The 13,262-nt window shown below is 44.7% G+C and overlaps 1 protein-coding gene across 25 annotated transcripts in view; it reads left to right on the forward strand.

The window, feature by feature from the left end:
- LOC132821115 (target of Nesh-SH3-like) overlaps positions 1-13,262 on the forward strand; it is a 348,093-nt gene that overhangs the window by 105,718 nt on the left and 229,113 nt on the right. For all 25 annotated transcript variants that reach the window (XM_060833661.1, XM_060833668.1, XM_060833670.1 and 22 more), the window contains one exon: positions 12,807-12,870. In XM_060833661.1, coding sequence (XP_060689644.1) covers positions 12,807-12,870 — 64 coding nt within the window. The remainder of the gene's footprint in view (positions 1-12,806; positions 12,871-13,262) is intronic.

The following is a 13,262-nucleotide window of genomic DNA, read 5'->3' on the forward strand; positions in this document are numbered from 1 at the left end:
GAGGGACATTGAAAAATCCTTGAAATACTTGGGTGTCCACCCACGTTCCTGGTCATGGTGAAGCAGTTCCATGAAAATCAGTTTGGACAAATCATACACAACAGAGACCCTTCAACTCCCTTCCAACTTCACATGCACCCACTGCCCAGCATTGCCAGGGGATCAAAAAATAGTTTCCTAACACCTTGATACACTTAAAATAAATGTGGTTATAACTTCCAAGAAGGAAACACTGATGGTTTCTTCCTGAAGCACTTATACCTCTAAGCTTAAAAAAAACCTAATCTTCAAGTCCTCTTCAGGGTTTTATCCCAACACTTCAAACTGGAACTTTCAGTAACTCCTTTCTCTGAGGTAATCTATTTCACTATATTCTCACCTTCTCAAAAACAGTGTTCTATACATGCATCTCCATGAATGAAGCTCATGGAATATTCCAAAACAAAGTAAACCTGAAACAAACATTTCTCCCTCCAGTCTATGGATGTTCTCCCCTAAGCTTTAACCCCTTACCCGGCAAAGACGAGTTAACTTGTCTTCACCCAATTTGTTTTTTGCAGAGTGCAATGAGTAAACTCGTCCAAAACATATGATTTCAAAAACAGCCACAGACGAGTTTATACGTCAATTCTCAGCATTTCTGGGCCCTTCTCAACTAGAAACGAGTATACTCGGTGACTCATACGTCTGGTAGCTGTGTCTCTTCCGCCTCAGGCATTGCAAGAAGCGTCAACACACCGCTTTTGGGCACACACTGTCATTCGGTTTTTTCTGTTTTGTTTTACAAATTATGCCCAGATGTTGAGCTCAGAAGATGACAATGAATATGAACCTTCTATTAGAAGCTTGGATACATCAGATGAGAGTGCAAGCTCGTCTGATAATGGTTATTCTCTCTCAAGTGAGGAGGAGGAGGAGGAGGATGGATGAATTTAGTGTCGATATGGGGTGTTGGAAGAATGCATGCTTCCTCCACCACCACTCTTCCCATTCACTGGAAATCCTGGAATATCAATTGATCAAGACACAGCTGATATGACTCCTTTGGATTTTTTTAGTCTTTTATGTGACAACAGAATTATTGATCGAGTTGTGGACGAAACTAATTGCTTTCCTGAACAAACTGGAGAAAGAGATTGTATGTGGCACCCTGTAATAACGGCAGAAATTTGTGTGTTTTTCGCCTTGAAAATGCTTGGGGGTATTGTGAAAATGCCAGATCAAGAAATGAACTGGTCGAAAGATGAACTACTTGAAAGACCAATTTTTTTTGCCGAAAATGGTATCTTCAAAATAAAATTTCAAGTAAAATATTGGAAATAGATAAAAACAAAAGTTATTTCCATAATCAGCATTAAAAATATGATAAAAAATTCATCTGAAAATGAAACGTTTTCTCCAAAAAACGTCACCAGCGAAGGGGTTAAAAAAATCCCCCAGAATCCTTGAGGTACAATTGTCTACCTTGCTAGGTGGTAAACTCTTAACATAAACTAAAAATCACTCAGTTGCTGAAATAGCACTCAGATTCTTTTAAAATATATCACTATGGCTACATAAATACTTGTAAGTTATTAATTAACTACCAACACACAGAAATCCTATGAGTGACTAACAGAAAATTAAAAACCAAAACTAAATAAATGACATTAAAAAAATTAGAATCATAGAATCCCTATAGTGTGGAAGCAGGCCATTTGTCACATCAAGTCCGTACTGGCGGCACGGTGGCACAGTGGTTGGGGCGGCACGGTGGCACAGTGGTTAGCACTGCTGCCTCACAGCGCCAGGGACCTGGGTTCAATTCCCGCCTCAGGCGACTGACTGTGTGGAGTTTGCACGTTCTCCCCGTGTCTGCGTGGTTTTCCTCCGGGTGCTCCGGTTTCCTCCCACAGTCCAAAGATGTGCGGGTTAGGTGAATTGGCCATGCTAAATTGCCCGTAGTGTTAGGTAAGGGGTATATGTATGGGTGGGTTGCGCTTCGGCGGGTCGGTGTGGACTTGTTGGGCCGAAGGGCCTGTTTCCACACTGTAAGTAATCTAAAAAAAAATCTAACCCTTCGAAGAGCATCCCGCCTCGACCCACTCCCTTATCCCTGTATTTCCCATGGCTAATCCACCTAGCCTGCCCATCCCTAGATACTATGGGCAATTTAGCATATCCAATTCACCTAACCTGCACATCTTTGGATTGTGGGAGGAAACCAGAGCATCTAGAGGAAACCCACACAGTCACAGGGGGAATGTGCAAACTCCACACAGACAGTCGTCCGAGGATGGAATCTAACCTGGGTCGCTGGCACTGTGAGGCAGCAGTGCTAATCACTGAGCCACCATACCGCCCTACATTAACAAGTTCAAGTGTACATGTATACAACAGCAGACCAGTTAAATGGTGAAGAAACAAGTGATTGTTTGGGTAGGTTAGGGTGAAGGTTTAGGAAGTCTGAAGGGAACAAGGGTGTGATAGGAAACAATCTTCTAGGAGAAAGTGAGGACTGCAGATGCTGGAGATCAGAGCTGAAAATGTTTTGCTGGAAAAGCACAGCAGGTCAGCCAGCATCCAAGGAGCAGGAGAATCGACGTTTCGGGCATGAGCTCATGCCCGAAACATCAATTCTCCTGCTCCTTGGATGCTGCCTGACCTGCTACGTTTTTCCAGCAACACATTTTCAGCTGTGATAGGAAATACATGGTATTACAAAGTTAAAGCAATGGAGAGCACAGTGGTAGCTGAGGGAGATTGATTATGGAAGATATGAACAATCATGGATAGATAAAGTGGGAAGGAAGCTATTGAGAAATATTCTTTCCATTGAGCCCTCATAAAATTTAGTTTGAAACTATCAGTGTTTCTTTAACCCATCACCTTACACTGTGCCCTCTTTCATTGTCACTGGGACAAAAAACAGAGATTACATCTGAAAAAGACAAGAAAACAGAGAAAAAATGTTGAGGACAATCAGAAATAAAGGAGAAGATAGAAAACAAAGCAATAATACTGAGATGGTAGAAATAAGTTTTAAATTCTGCAATGATTCTGTAATCTCACCAGAAATTGTCTAATGTATACATGGACAAACCTGATGAGGACAAAATCAGAGTCAAATGTAAGTTAACTTTGTTTTCTTTAGAATGACGGTAAGCCTGTAATTCTCCAATATTGCTACTGACCTTCCCATGATGTATTCTACATCCTGCTTTAGCCTGTCATGTGCACAATCATCAACAAACTTGTTTGTAAATGGGCTTCTTAAAAATCTCCAGAAAAATGGACAACTTTGGGAAAAAGAAGTCTCATGGGAAGAAGGAGTAGACAGACAAAGGATTGTGGGCAAAATACTTCATTCCATGTAAATACTTCCTTGTTTGATCTTGAAGAATATAGAAAGTAAAATAGTGTCAAAATTGAAAACTGGAATAAAACTAGAATGTTATAGAAATAGTCAGGAGGGCAGCCAACATTGTTACAGTAGGATATAGAGCTGACAGCCAGAGTCTTCTTACCCCAAAGCTGTTGAGCTTGGAGACCTGACATGTAATTTATTAGGAGGGGCTGTGTTGTATTTATTCTCCACCACCTTTCTGCCTCCACCGGGATTAGTTTCTGGGCAGCAAGTCACATTGTTGATCTTTCCTTCCCAACACCAGTTGAGAAGGGAAGTAGCGAGTTAAGGAGCACTTAAAGGCCTCAGTCCAATGTCACTGGGATTAACCCAGCTGCAGATGGCTTTGACATTGGTCACAATAGCTGCTACTCTGTAGGCAATTTGTCAGCTTCGGGGTGGCATGGTTCCTCAAGCAAAGCTAATCAATATCTGACTGAGGGGCAGGAATGCCCACTAGGAGCCAAGACCTGCCCTTCCATCTGACATCCTGGACTTCTCTCTTTGTGACCTCAACACGATCATTACTCTCCCAAGCTCACTTACTTTTGCGCTGGATCCTCCCTGATCATAGGTCTTTATGGGTGTTCTTCTGATAGCAACTATAGCCTCCTCTGTGCTGCTGCTGCTGAGTAAGTGTAAGAGCTGCTGACCTCTATTTGGCAGATGGCTCAGGGGGTCCTTCTCTTAAAGAAGGTCTCTTTCTGGCAGAGACCTCCAGTGCCTCAATAACATTCTGCCCATGTTTTAGGTTAATGACCATTTGTCAGATTGTTTCTGATGGAAAGTCATCAAATTGAAACCTAAATCCTGTTTCTCTCTACATAGGTGTCACCTGACCCTCTGAGTATTTCCAACATGTTTTTGTTATTGAGGTTGCTCAAGATGAAGAATTTGTCAAAAATACAAAAGCTGAACTGTGTGCTTGTTCTTGTAGTTTTGGGCATCAATCACCATTATTGTCATTTGTACAGTTCTGAGACTTGAAATGGTAGTCTAAGCTGGCGTATTGTATAGAATTTAGGCTATATGTTCAGTGGTGCTGTCGTACAGATGGGAAGATAAACCAAGGCTTCACCTCTCCTTTTAGGTGGGTGTAGAAGATCCTATTGCACAATTCAAAAAATTGGTGCAGTGACCAACATTCTTTCAACCCAACTAGTGTTAACACTCGTTTTCTTGCAATCTATTCCACAGCTCTTTCTGCTGGGCAGCAGGTTTCAAAATCTCAACAAAAAATGCAGATGCTGCGAATCTGAAACAAAAACAGAATTTGTTGGAGAAACTCAGCAGGTCTGGCAGCATCTGTGGAGAGAAATCAGAGTTAACATTTTGGGTCTATTGATCCTTCTTCAGAAAGTTTCAATGTTTCCCTGCCTTCACTGAGAAAACGATTGAGGAAAACCCAAGCCAAACTCTTTCTGACTGGAGAAATGCCATAAAATGCATTGTTAACATATGTATGGGTTCTTCATTGATATACCCATAGACTCAATGGACTGCCATTGTTTGTACATGGCGATAAAATTTATTGACATCTTCTGATTCAAATGTTTTCCGTTCTCCTTCATGCTTTCCTGTTCATTGATATGACTTCCACATGGAATGAAGCCAGATTTGTAGAAATTGTTAATTGTACCACCTTAGCCATAGTTTCTTCAGTGATACTGGATAAATGCAATGTCTCTACATTACTGAAATCTGCAGAAACCCGTACTCAATTCTCTCATAAAGCTGGAACCATAAAATGTGCACTTTGACACTTAATAATTTGTACTAATCTTGGAAACCGAAGAGAGACTGGTTAGGTAAGGAAACCTGCATTTCCTGAAATTCAAAAACTTAATTTACCATCTCTGGCAAATAACTTTTAGTCGTTTTTTTTTCCGATACTGCTCCCAAGTTCTGCCATCTAGTCCTACGCTGTTTTATTTTTATTAGTAATTTAAATAATTCTTTTATTTTGGATTACAAAGCCATGTGTACTACTGCAGGCCGAATTTTTTTTTAAGAGTGATCTGAAGTTGACGATCCCAATTGAAACATAGTCTGGAATAAAGCTGCAAACTGATCTAATGAAACTCTTTTACTTACTGTTGAATTAGATATCACGTAACACTTTGCGTTGTGCAATATTATCATTTTCCTGCCTGCAATCACAAACTGTTTAGGCAGAGTTGTCCCACTCAATTTTGTCATCTGAATGTGTCTAACCAGCAGTTACTGCATTTCACTGTCTGGGGGATGGCAAACCAACTGTTTGCTGTTACAAAGCAATGATATGGTAGGGGGTAGGTAGGGGGGGAAGAGTAGCTGGAGAAATGTAACTGATTGATTTAGCCTTCATTTCCCAAAATGAAAGGTGAGGCTGCATCATTCATTTAACTTTTCTTTGCGTTCATCAAGTGTACTTATGTTTCCAGCATAACCTCTATTTTTCCTTCTTTACAAAGCCAGAGCATAGACACTGGGGAATCTCTCAAGGAAATTGAGCTACAGGAAGCTATCCAACAACACAGTTGTACAATTTTCTGAATAATTTCTTAATTCATAACATGGATTATTTTACTTGTTCCTACATTTGAGCTATCTCTGAAATACACTTCACTACATTTATCATGTTCACTGCACTTAGCTTTGGCTGCTCATCAAATATTCTTTCCACTCGTCTGGAAATTAATAGGAAAATGCTTTACAATTACATTCTTTGTGTATATGATTGAAATGTTTATACCTCAGTATACCCTTTGAGGCCTCACTTCAACAATTCACTGACAATAAGGTTAACTATAGAAGGCAAAATTAACTTTTTGTGAACCTTTATACCTAGAGCCAGATTTAATGCAGCCCTGCATGTCAGAATGCACAGACCTGATCCTATGAGAAAGGTTCCTGTGTCAGACTCTCCGAATAGGAAAATACACCTGATTAGTTCAGAGGTTAGGAAGAACTAATGCAGGATTCCCAAATTCCCAACTGCCAGTTATCACATAAGAACTTCCCTGATGCATTTCGGGTGAAAGCCCTTCATAAGGAATGAGGGTGGGGATGGAGAGAAAAATAGGAGGGGGCTGGGGCTGGGGTAAAGGTAGCTGAGAGTGCAGTAGGTGGATGGAGGTGGGGGGTGAAGGTGATAGGTCAAAGTGGAGGGTGGTGCAGATAGGTGGGAAGGAAGATTGACAGGTGAGACAGGTCATGAGGACAGTGCTGAGCTGGAAGGTTGGAACTGGGGTTAGGTGGGGGGAGAGGAAATGAGGAAACTGATGAAGTCCACATTGATTCCCTGGTGTTGAAGGGTCCCAAGGTGGAACATGAGGCGTTCTTCATCCAAGTGTCGGGTGGTGAGGGAGTGACAGTGGAGGAGGCCCAGGAGTGGGAAGGGGAGTTGAAATATTCAGCCACAGGGTGATGGGGTTGATCGGTGCAAGTGTTCCGAAGATGTTATCTGAAGCGCTCTGCGAGAAGGCAGCTGGTCTCCCCATTGTAGAGGGGACTGCATCGGGAGCAACGGATACAATAAATGACGTGTGGAAGTGCAGGTGAAACTTTGATGTATCTGGAAGGCTCATTTGGGGCCTTGGACGGAGGTGAGGGGGGATGTGTGAGCATAGGTTTTGCAATTCCTGCAGTGGCAGGGGAAAGTGCCGGGAGGGGAGGGTGGGTAGTTGGGGGTATGCATTTGACCAGGTGGTCGTGGAGGGAATGGTCGTTGTGGAAAGTGGATAGTGATGGAGAGGCAAATATATCCCCGGCGGTGGGGTCCATTTGTAGGTGGTGGAAATGTTGGTGGATGATGTGATTTATGTGGAAGTTGGTGGGGTGGCAGGTGACGACCAAGGGGGTTCTGTCCTTTTTGCGGTTGGAGGGGTGAGATTTAAGGGTGGAGGTGTGGTACATGGATGAGATGCATTGGAGGGCATCTTCAACCACATGGGAGGGGAAGTCTTCTTGGGAGCAGATGCGGGAGAGTTGGAGGCATTGGGAGTACGGAATAGCATTTTTGCAGGAGGTCAGGTGGGAGGAGATGTAATCCAGGTAACTGTGGGAGCGGGTGGGTTTGTAAAAAAATTTCAATGTTGATTCAGTCATTGTTGATGGAGATGGGGAGGTCCAGGAAGGGGAGGGAGATGTCAGAGATGGTCCAGGTGTATTTAAGGTCAGGTGGAATCTGTTGGTGAAGTTGATGAACTTTTCAACTTCCTTGTGGGAGCACGAAATGGCACCAAATGCAGTCATCAATGTAGCTGAGGAAGAGATGGGGAGTGGTGCTGGTGTAACTCTGGAAGATGGACTGTTCTATGTAGCCAACAAAGAGGCAGGCATAGCTGAGGCCCATGTGGTGCCCATAGCTACCCCTTTCACCTGGAGGAATTTGGGGTATTTCAAGGAGAAATTGTTGAGGGGAGGATCATCCTCATGACTTGTCCCACCTGTTCATCTTCCTTCCCACTTATCTGCTCCACCCTCCGCTCCGACCTATCACCTTTACCCCCACCTCCATTGCACTCTCACCTTCTCTCTAGCCCTACCTCCCTCCCATTTATCTCTCCACCCCCAAGGCTCTCAGCCACATTTCTAATGAAGGGCTTTTGCCTGAAACGTTGATTTTTTCCTGTTCCTCGGATGCTGCTTGACCTGCTGTGCTTTTTCAGCATCACTTTAATCTTGACTCTCCAGCATCTCCAGTACCCACTTCTGTGTAGATCAGCGAGGCTCCACCCTGGAGGCTTCCTGCCTCTATTCCTGATGAAGGGCTTTTGCTCGAAACGTCGTTTTTCTTGCCTTGAAGAAGTTATCTCCTCTCTCCACAAGAATCTCAGTGAGTCTCTCTCTCTCTCTCTCTCTCTCTCTCACTGCAACCCCCAGGTCTTGTACTTTTTGCTACCTTCTCCCCAGCAACCCTCCCCCATTTATCTCTCTACTCTGGAGGCTTCCTGCCTCTACTCCCGATGAAGAGCTTTTGCCTGAGACATCGATTTTCCTGCTCCTCAGATGCTGCCTGATGTGCTGTGCTTTTCCAGCACCACTGTGATCTAAACTCTGGTTTCCAGCATCTGCAGTCCTCACTTTTGCCCACTTCTGTATAGCCAGAGTAAACCTTCTTATTACTCGTGGTGTGGAGAATTCATTTTTGGAATTTATGCAACATAGCTTTCTGGAGCAATATGGTCAGGAACCAACAAGGAAATAGGCCCCTCTGAATCCAGGTCCTTGGGGCTAAACAGTTAGCATTGTGCATCTCCCATTTTCGAGATGTAGGCAGGCTTTAAATAATGCAGGATTATCCTGTTGAGGTATTTACGCACTCATCATGCGTATAGTGGGCTGTACACTACAACTAGTGTAAATGTGCAAGCAGCATGAATATTTTGTGCTGCCTGTGTCACAACCAGTGGGCCTGGTTAATTAGGATCCCCGCCTGTTTCTGGGACTGATTCAATTTTGTTGCCAATCTTCAGGAATGGTCAAAAAATATTAACCTAAATAGCACAAATATAAAACTATGACAGTAATTAACACATACAAAACAGGATATACAAAAGAGAGTACATTTCAGCTGATTTCCTAGTCTCTGGTCAAATCCAGGCAGACACCTTGCAGTAGAGAGTTTGAAAGAGGTAGAGAATTGTGTGTTATTTTAAATGACAGACTGGTGAAAAACCATTGCTGATGGCTTTTCAAAAAGGCTAAGTTAATAAAGTCAAACTCCCACGAAAAGGATCATGTCGAAGAATTAAAAATACAAGGAAAGGAAGCATATGTAACATCACACTAGATAGAAGTCTACATCAGTAATGTTTTATTTTTGACTTAACCCTTAAACCATGAGTACTTTCACAAAACGCCCAATTGCCTTAGTCAGCTGATCAATGACAGAATTGTACCAGCCTATGGTAGCAGGTTGGCAGGTATGGGGACCAATACAGTCATGGGGTCTGATTATCTCCCACGTGCAATCATACCACCTTGGGCATTTTACTGATGATCAGACAGGGTGTGGAGACACTACCTCCTACAGCCAATTTACATAATGAAAAGCCCAATTAGGGCTCAGTTGTTGTTTTGCTGATGGGACAGCTGGCCAACATCAGTGTGGGAAGGCTGCCAGATAAATGAAGTGAAGGGATAGTTTAATAAGAAGGAGCCGCAGGCAGGGCTGGTACCCATATGAATTCTGAAAAAGCATTTACAGGATAGTCAGAGTTGAAAAGGATGGTAGAGGAAAAGCATAGCAGGCCAGTTGGCATCTGAGGAGCAGGAGAGTCGATGTTTCAGGCTGGAAATGAGCCTGCTCCTCAGATACTGCCTGAGTTTCTGTGCTTTTCCAGCACCACCCTTTTTGAGGAGGTTTGACAGTCCAATTAGATTAGATTCCCTACAGTATGGAAACAGGCCCTGGCCGTGTACTCGGCAGCATCTTCCGCCAGGATCAACTGGGGCAAATGTTCCGGACTACTGGTGGGTCCGTGGCGGGTGGACTCCCTGCCGGAGGAGTTTCGGGGGTTCAGCTGGAGCACCACCCATCTCCTCTACCTGGGGTTCTACCTTAGCCCGACCGAGGAATCCTGGCCAGCCAACTGGCAGGAGCTGGAGGCCAAAGTCTCAGCTCGCCTAGGCCGCTGGATAGGACTGCTCCGAGTGCTATCTTACAGGAGCCGAGTGCTGGTCATAAACCAGCTGGTGGCCGCCATGCTGTGGTACCGGCTGGTCACTTTGGTCCCTCCTCCTGGCTTTGTCGCTGACATCCAGAGAACGTTGGTCGACTTCTTCTGGGACAAAAAGATGCACTGGGTTGCTGCACAGGTTCTGAATCTCCCTATTGAGGAGGGCGGTCAGTCGCTGGTGTGCGTCCGCACCCAGGTCGCGACCTTCCGCCTTCAGACCTTGCAGCGATACCTTTACGTCGAGCCTCCTCCTAGGTGGTGCGCCCTGGCGATGTATTTTTTCCGCCAGGTGCGTAACCTCAACTACGACACGCAGCTCCTGTTCGTCAACCGTGATGGTTTGGAGGTCACCCTCAAGGTGCTGCCTGTCTTTTAGCAGGACCTGATCACTGTCTGGAGCATGGTCGAATCGCGTCGCGCCTACCCTCCGGCAGGAGTAGCGGCTGTTGTCAGGGAGCCATTGTTCAGGAATCCGCACCTCCATGCTCGCGGGTTCGAGTGGCTGTCGGAGGGGAGGGCCGTGGCAGCGAGGGTGACCAGGGTCGGGGACGTGCTGGGTGCCGGGGGCCTGGGCTGGACGTTGCCGCAAGACATAGCGAGCGGGACAGCGGTAGACGTCCGGTACGTGGCCACCGCCATCCAACACCTTAAAATGGCGGTGCTCGGACCCGACGTAGTGCACCAGTTGGAGGACGCTCAGGTGTGCGGTGGGATCCCGTCTGCGCTCACCCCAGCCCGGACGGAATTTCACATTGGCCCCAAGGTCCCGTACTTCCCGCGGGAGCCTGTGCCCCACAACCTGAGCCGCCTCCGAAATTTTAATTTTGTCCCATTCAAGGACGTTAAAAGGCGTGCCCTGTATCGACTGCTGCTGCACACCGTCCACATCTTCTCCCTCATCCACCGCCCGGACATGCCCTGGCGTGCCCATTTGCCACCGGGAGGTGGGGATCCCCAGTGGAGGGCCCTCTACGCAGGAGTCCTCCCCCTTTCTCTCGGGGATCTGGGGTGGAGGGTGCTGCATGCAGCAGTCCCCTGCAACCGCAGATTGCGGTGGATCACGGACTCCCAACCCAACTGCTTGTTCTGTGGTGCTGTGGAGTCCGTGGACCATGTGTATATTGGGTGTGGGCGTTTGCAGTTCCTCTTTGATTTTCTGAAAAACCTTCTCCTCTGTTTTTGGTTGCACTTCAGTCCCACGCTTCTGATCTTCGGGCACCCGGTGCGAAGGAGGGAGGGCAGGTCTGAAGACCTCCTCGTGGGTCTGCTCCTGGGCCTGGCCAAACTGGCCATATAAACAGGTCCAGGCAGCGGGCTGTGGAGGGGGTCGTTAGGGCTGACTGCCTGCCCCTCTTCCGCGGTTACGTTAGGGCCCGGGTGTCCTTGGAGAAGGAGTACGCGGTGTCCACCAACACCCTGGAGTTGTTCAGGGAGAGGTGGGCGCCGCAGGGAGTGGAGTGCATCATTTCCCCCTCCAACGCTATTTTGATTTAGTCCCTGCCCTCCCCTTCACTGTTTGATCACACAGCATTGCCCTCTTTGATGTGAAGGGCACTGCTTGTCACTGGCCACTCGGGTGTTTTCCTATTTTCCTGGTGGTGGAAATTGAACAAAGATTTGTGCACTTTGTGTCTCTCACTGTGTCTCACACCTGCACACACGCACTATGGGTGCTGGGGGAAAAAAATTTTAAAAATGGAAACAGGCCCTTGGGCCCAACAAGTCCACACCGACCTTCCGAAGAGTAACCCACCCAGTTCCATTCGCCTACCCTATATTTAATTGCATATAACACTATAGGCAATTTAGCATGGCCAATTCACCTAACCTGCACATCTTTGGACTGTGGGAGGAAACTGGAGCCCCCGGAGAAAACCCACACAGACACAAGGAGAATGTGCAAACTCCACACCGACAGTCACCCGAGGCTGGAATCAAACCCGGGTCCCGGGCACTCTGAGGCAGCAGTGCTAACCACTGAGCTACTGTGCTACCCCTCCTTAGCCTGGTAAAATTTTCAAGTAATTGTTTGCTTGCCAATAGAGCTGTCAAGGTCCCCTGTAATCTACAGTAGACAGCAGCTCTCCTGATTTCTGTTATTTTTAAATTAACCTATTTTTCTAATCAGTCTGTTCAGAGATGTTATTATACACCTCTGGAGCAGATTTGATGTGCTTCTAATCCTGTGATTCGACTAGAGGCACCTGGAGACTTTTAATCCGGAGCATCATTGATTGGACAGTGGTCAACAGGTGGCTAATTAGGAGGCCCGTGGTAAATTCCTGAGCAAATCACCAGGGCAACAAGTGCAGGATCGAGATCTATGTTTACCCAATCCCCTCAAAAAATTCAACCTATGTGTTTTTGACTAATATTCCACTGATGAAAACAAATCTTACAATAAGAAACTTGCTGAAATATTCAAAGTAATTTTGATGCTGCTAAATTATAAGTTGTTTGCTTTGTCCTATTTTTAACCTGAATCATTATTTTTCACTTTTTCTCTCCATTCATATTTCAACTTTAACTTCTCTCTTCTACCTTTCTTTCTTCACTTCATTCTTTTATTTACTTTTTTCTTCTCTGCTTACAAAAACATTTTATGCACTAAATTAAACATTGAAATTTTCAATTTCCAATGTGATGCAACTGATTTTTTTCAATGTATTATTTTTATAATTTATGCATCTTGACTAAAATTGTTCGCAAGTTGAATATCGATGAATACCATTCATAAGAACTTTGTTTTCCTACAGCTACCAGGAGAGACTAATATTATAGGGATAAAAGACAAAAAGGGCCCAGTTGCATCCTATCCAGGTAAGCCTTTTGATTGTACTAAAGCTACTATTAAAAATAATACTTGTATTGCAGTTTCTGGTAATAGGGACATCTACAATTAGCACAATTAAATGACCCATTTCATCAATTTCACAAAACCAAATGTTTAACTTGTAAAACCAACTTGAAAGAAATACTGTTCCCCATTGTCTAATGTTTCAGTTAATGGCATAGTTTACCTTTAAGACATGCTGAGGCGTATTTTCTGATTGACATTATTCCTGTAAGAACACTTATACTTTTGTGAACTCTTATATGAGTTGATTCTTGTTGCCCTCAAATTTTAAGAAAATCATATTTAATTTTCAATTTACGTTGAAACTAGAAGAACATGGGAGGAGATTGTGATAAGTTTATCATTGTTCTTATTT

Source organism: Hemiscyllium ocellatum, chromosome 12 (genome assembly GCF_020745735.1).
Source record: "Hemiscyllium ocellatum isolate sHemOce1 chromosome 12, sHemOce1.pat.X.cur, whole genome shotgun sequence".
Taxonomy (NCBI): domain Eukaryota; kingdom Metazoa; phylum Chordata; class Chondrichthyes; order Orectolobiformes; family Hemiscylliidae; genus Hemiscyllium; species Hemiscyllium ocellatum.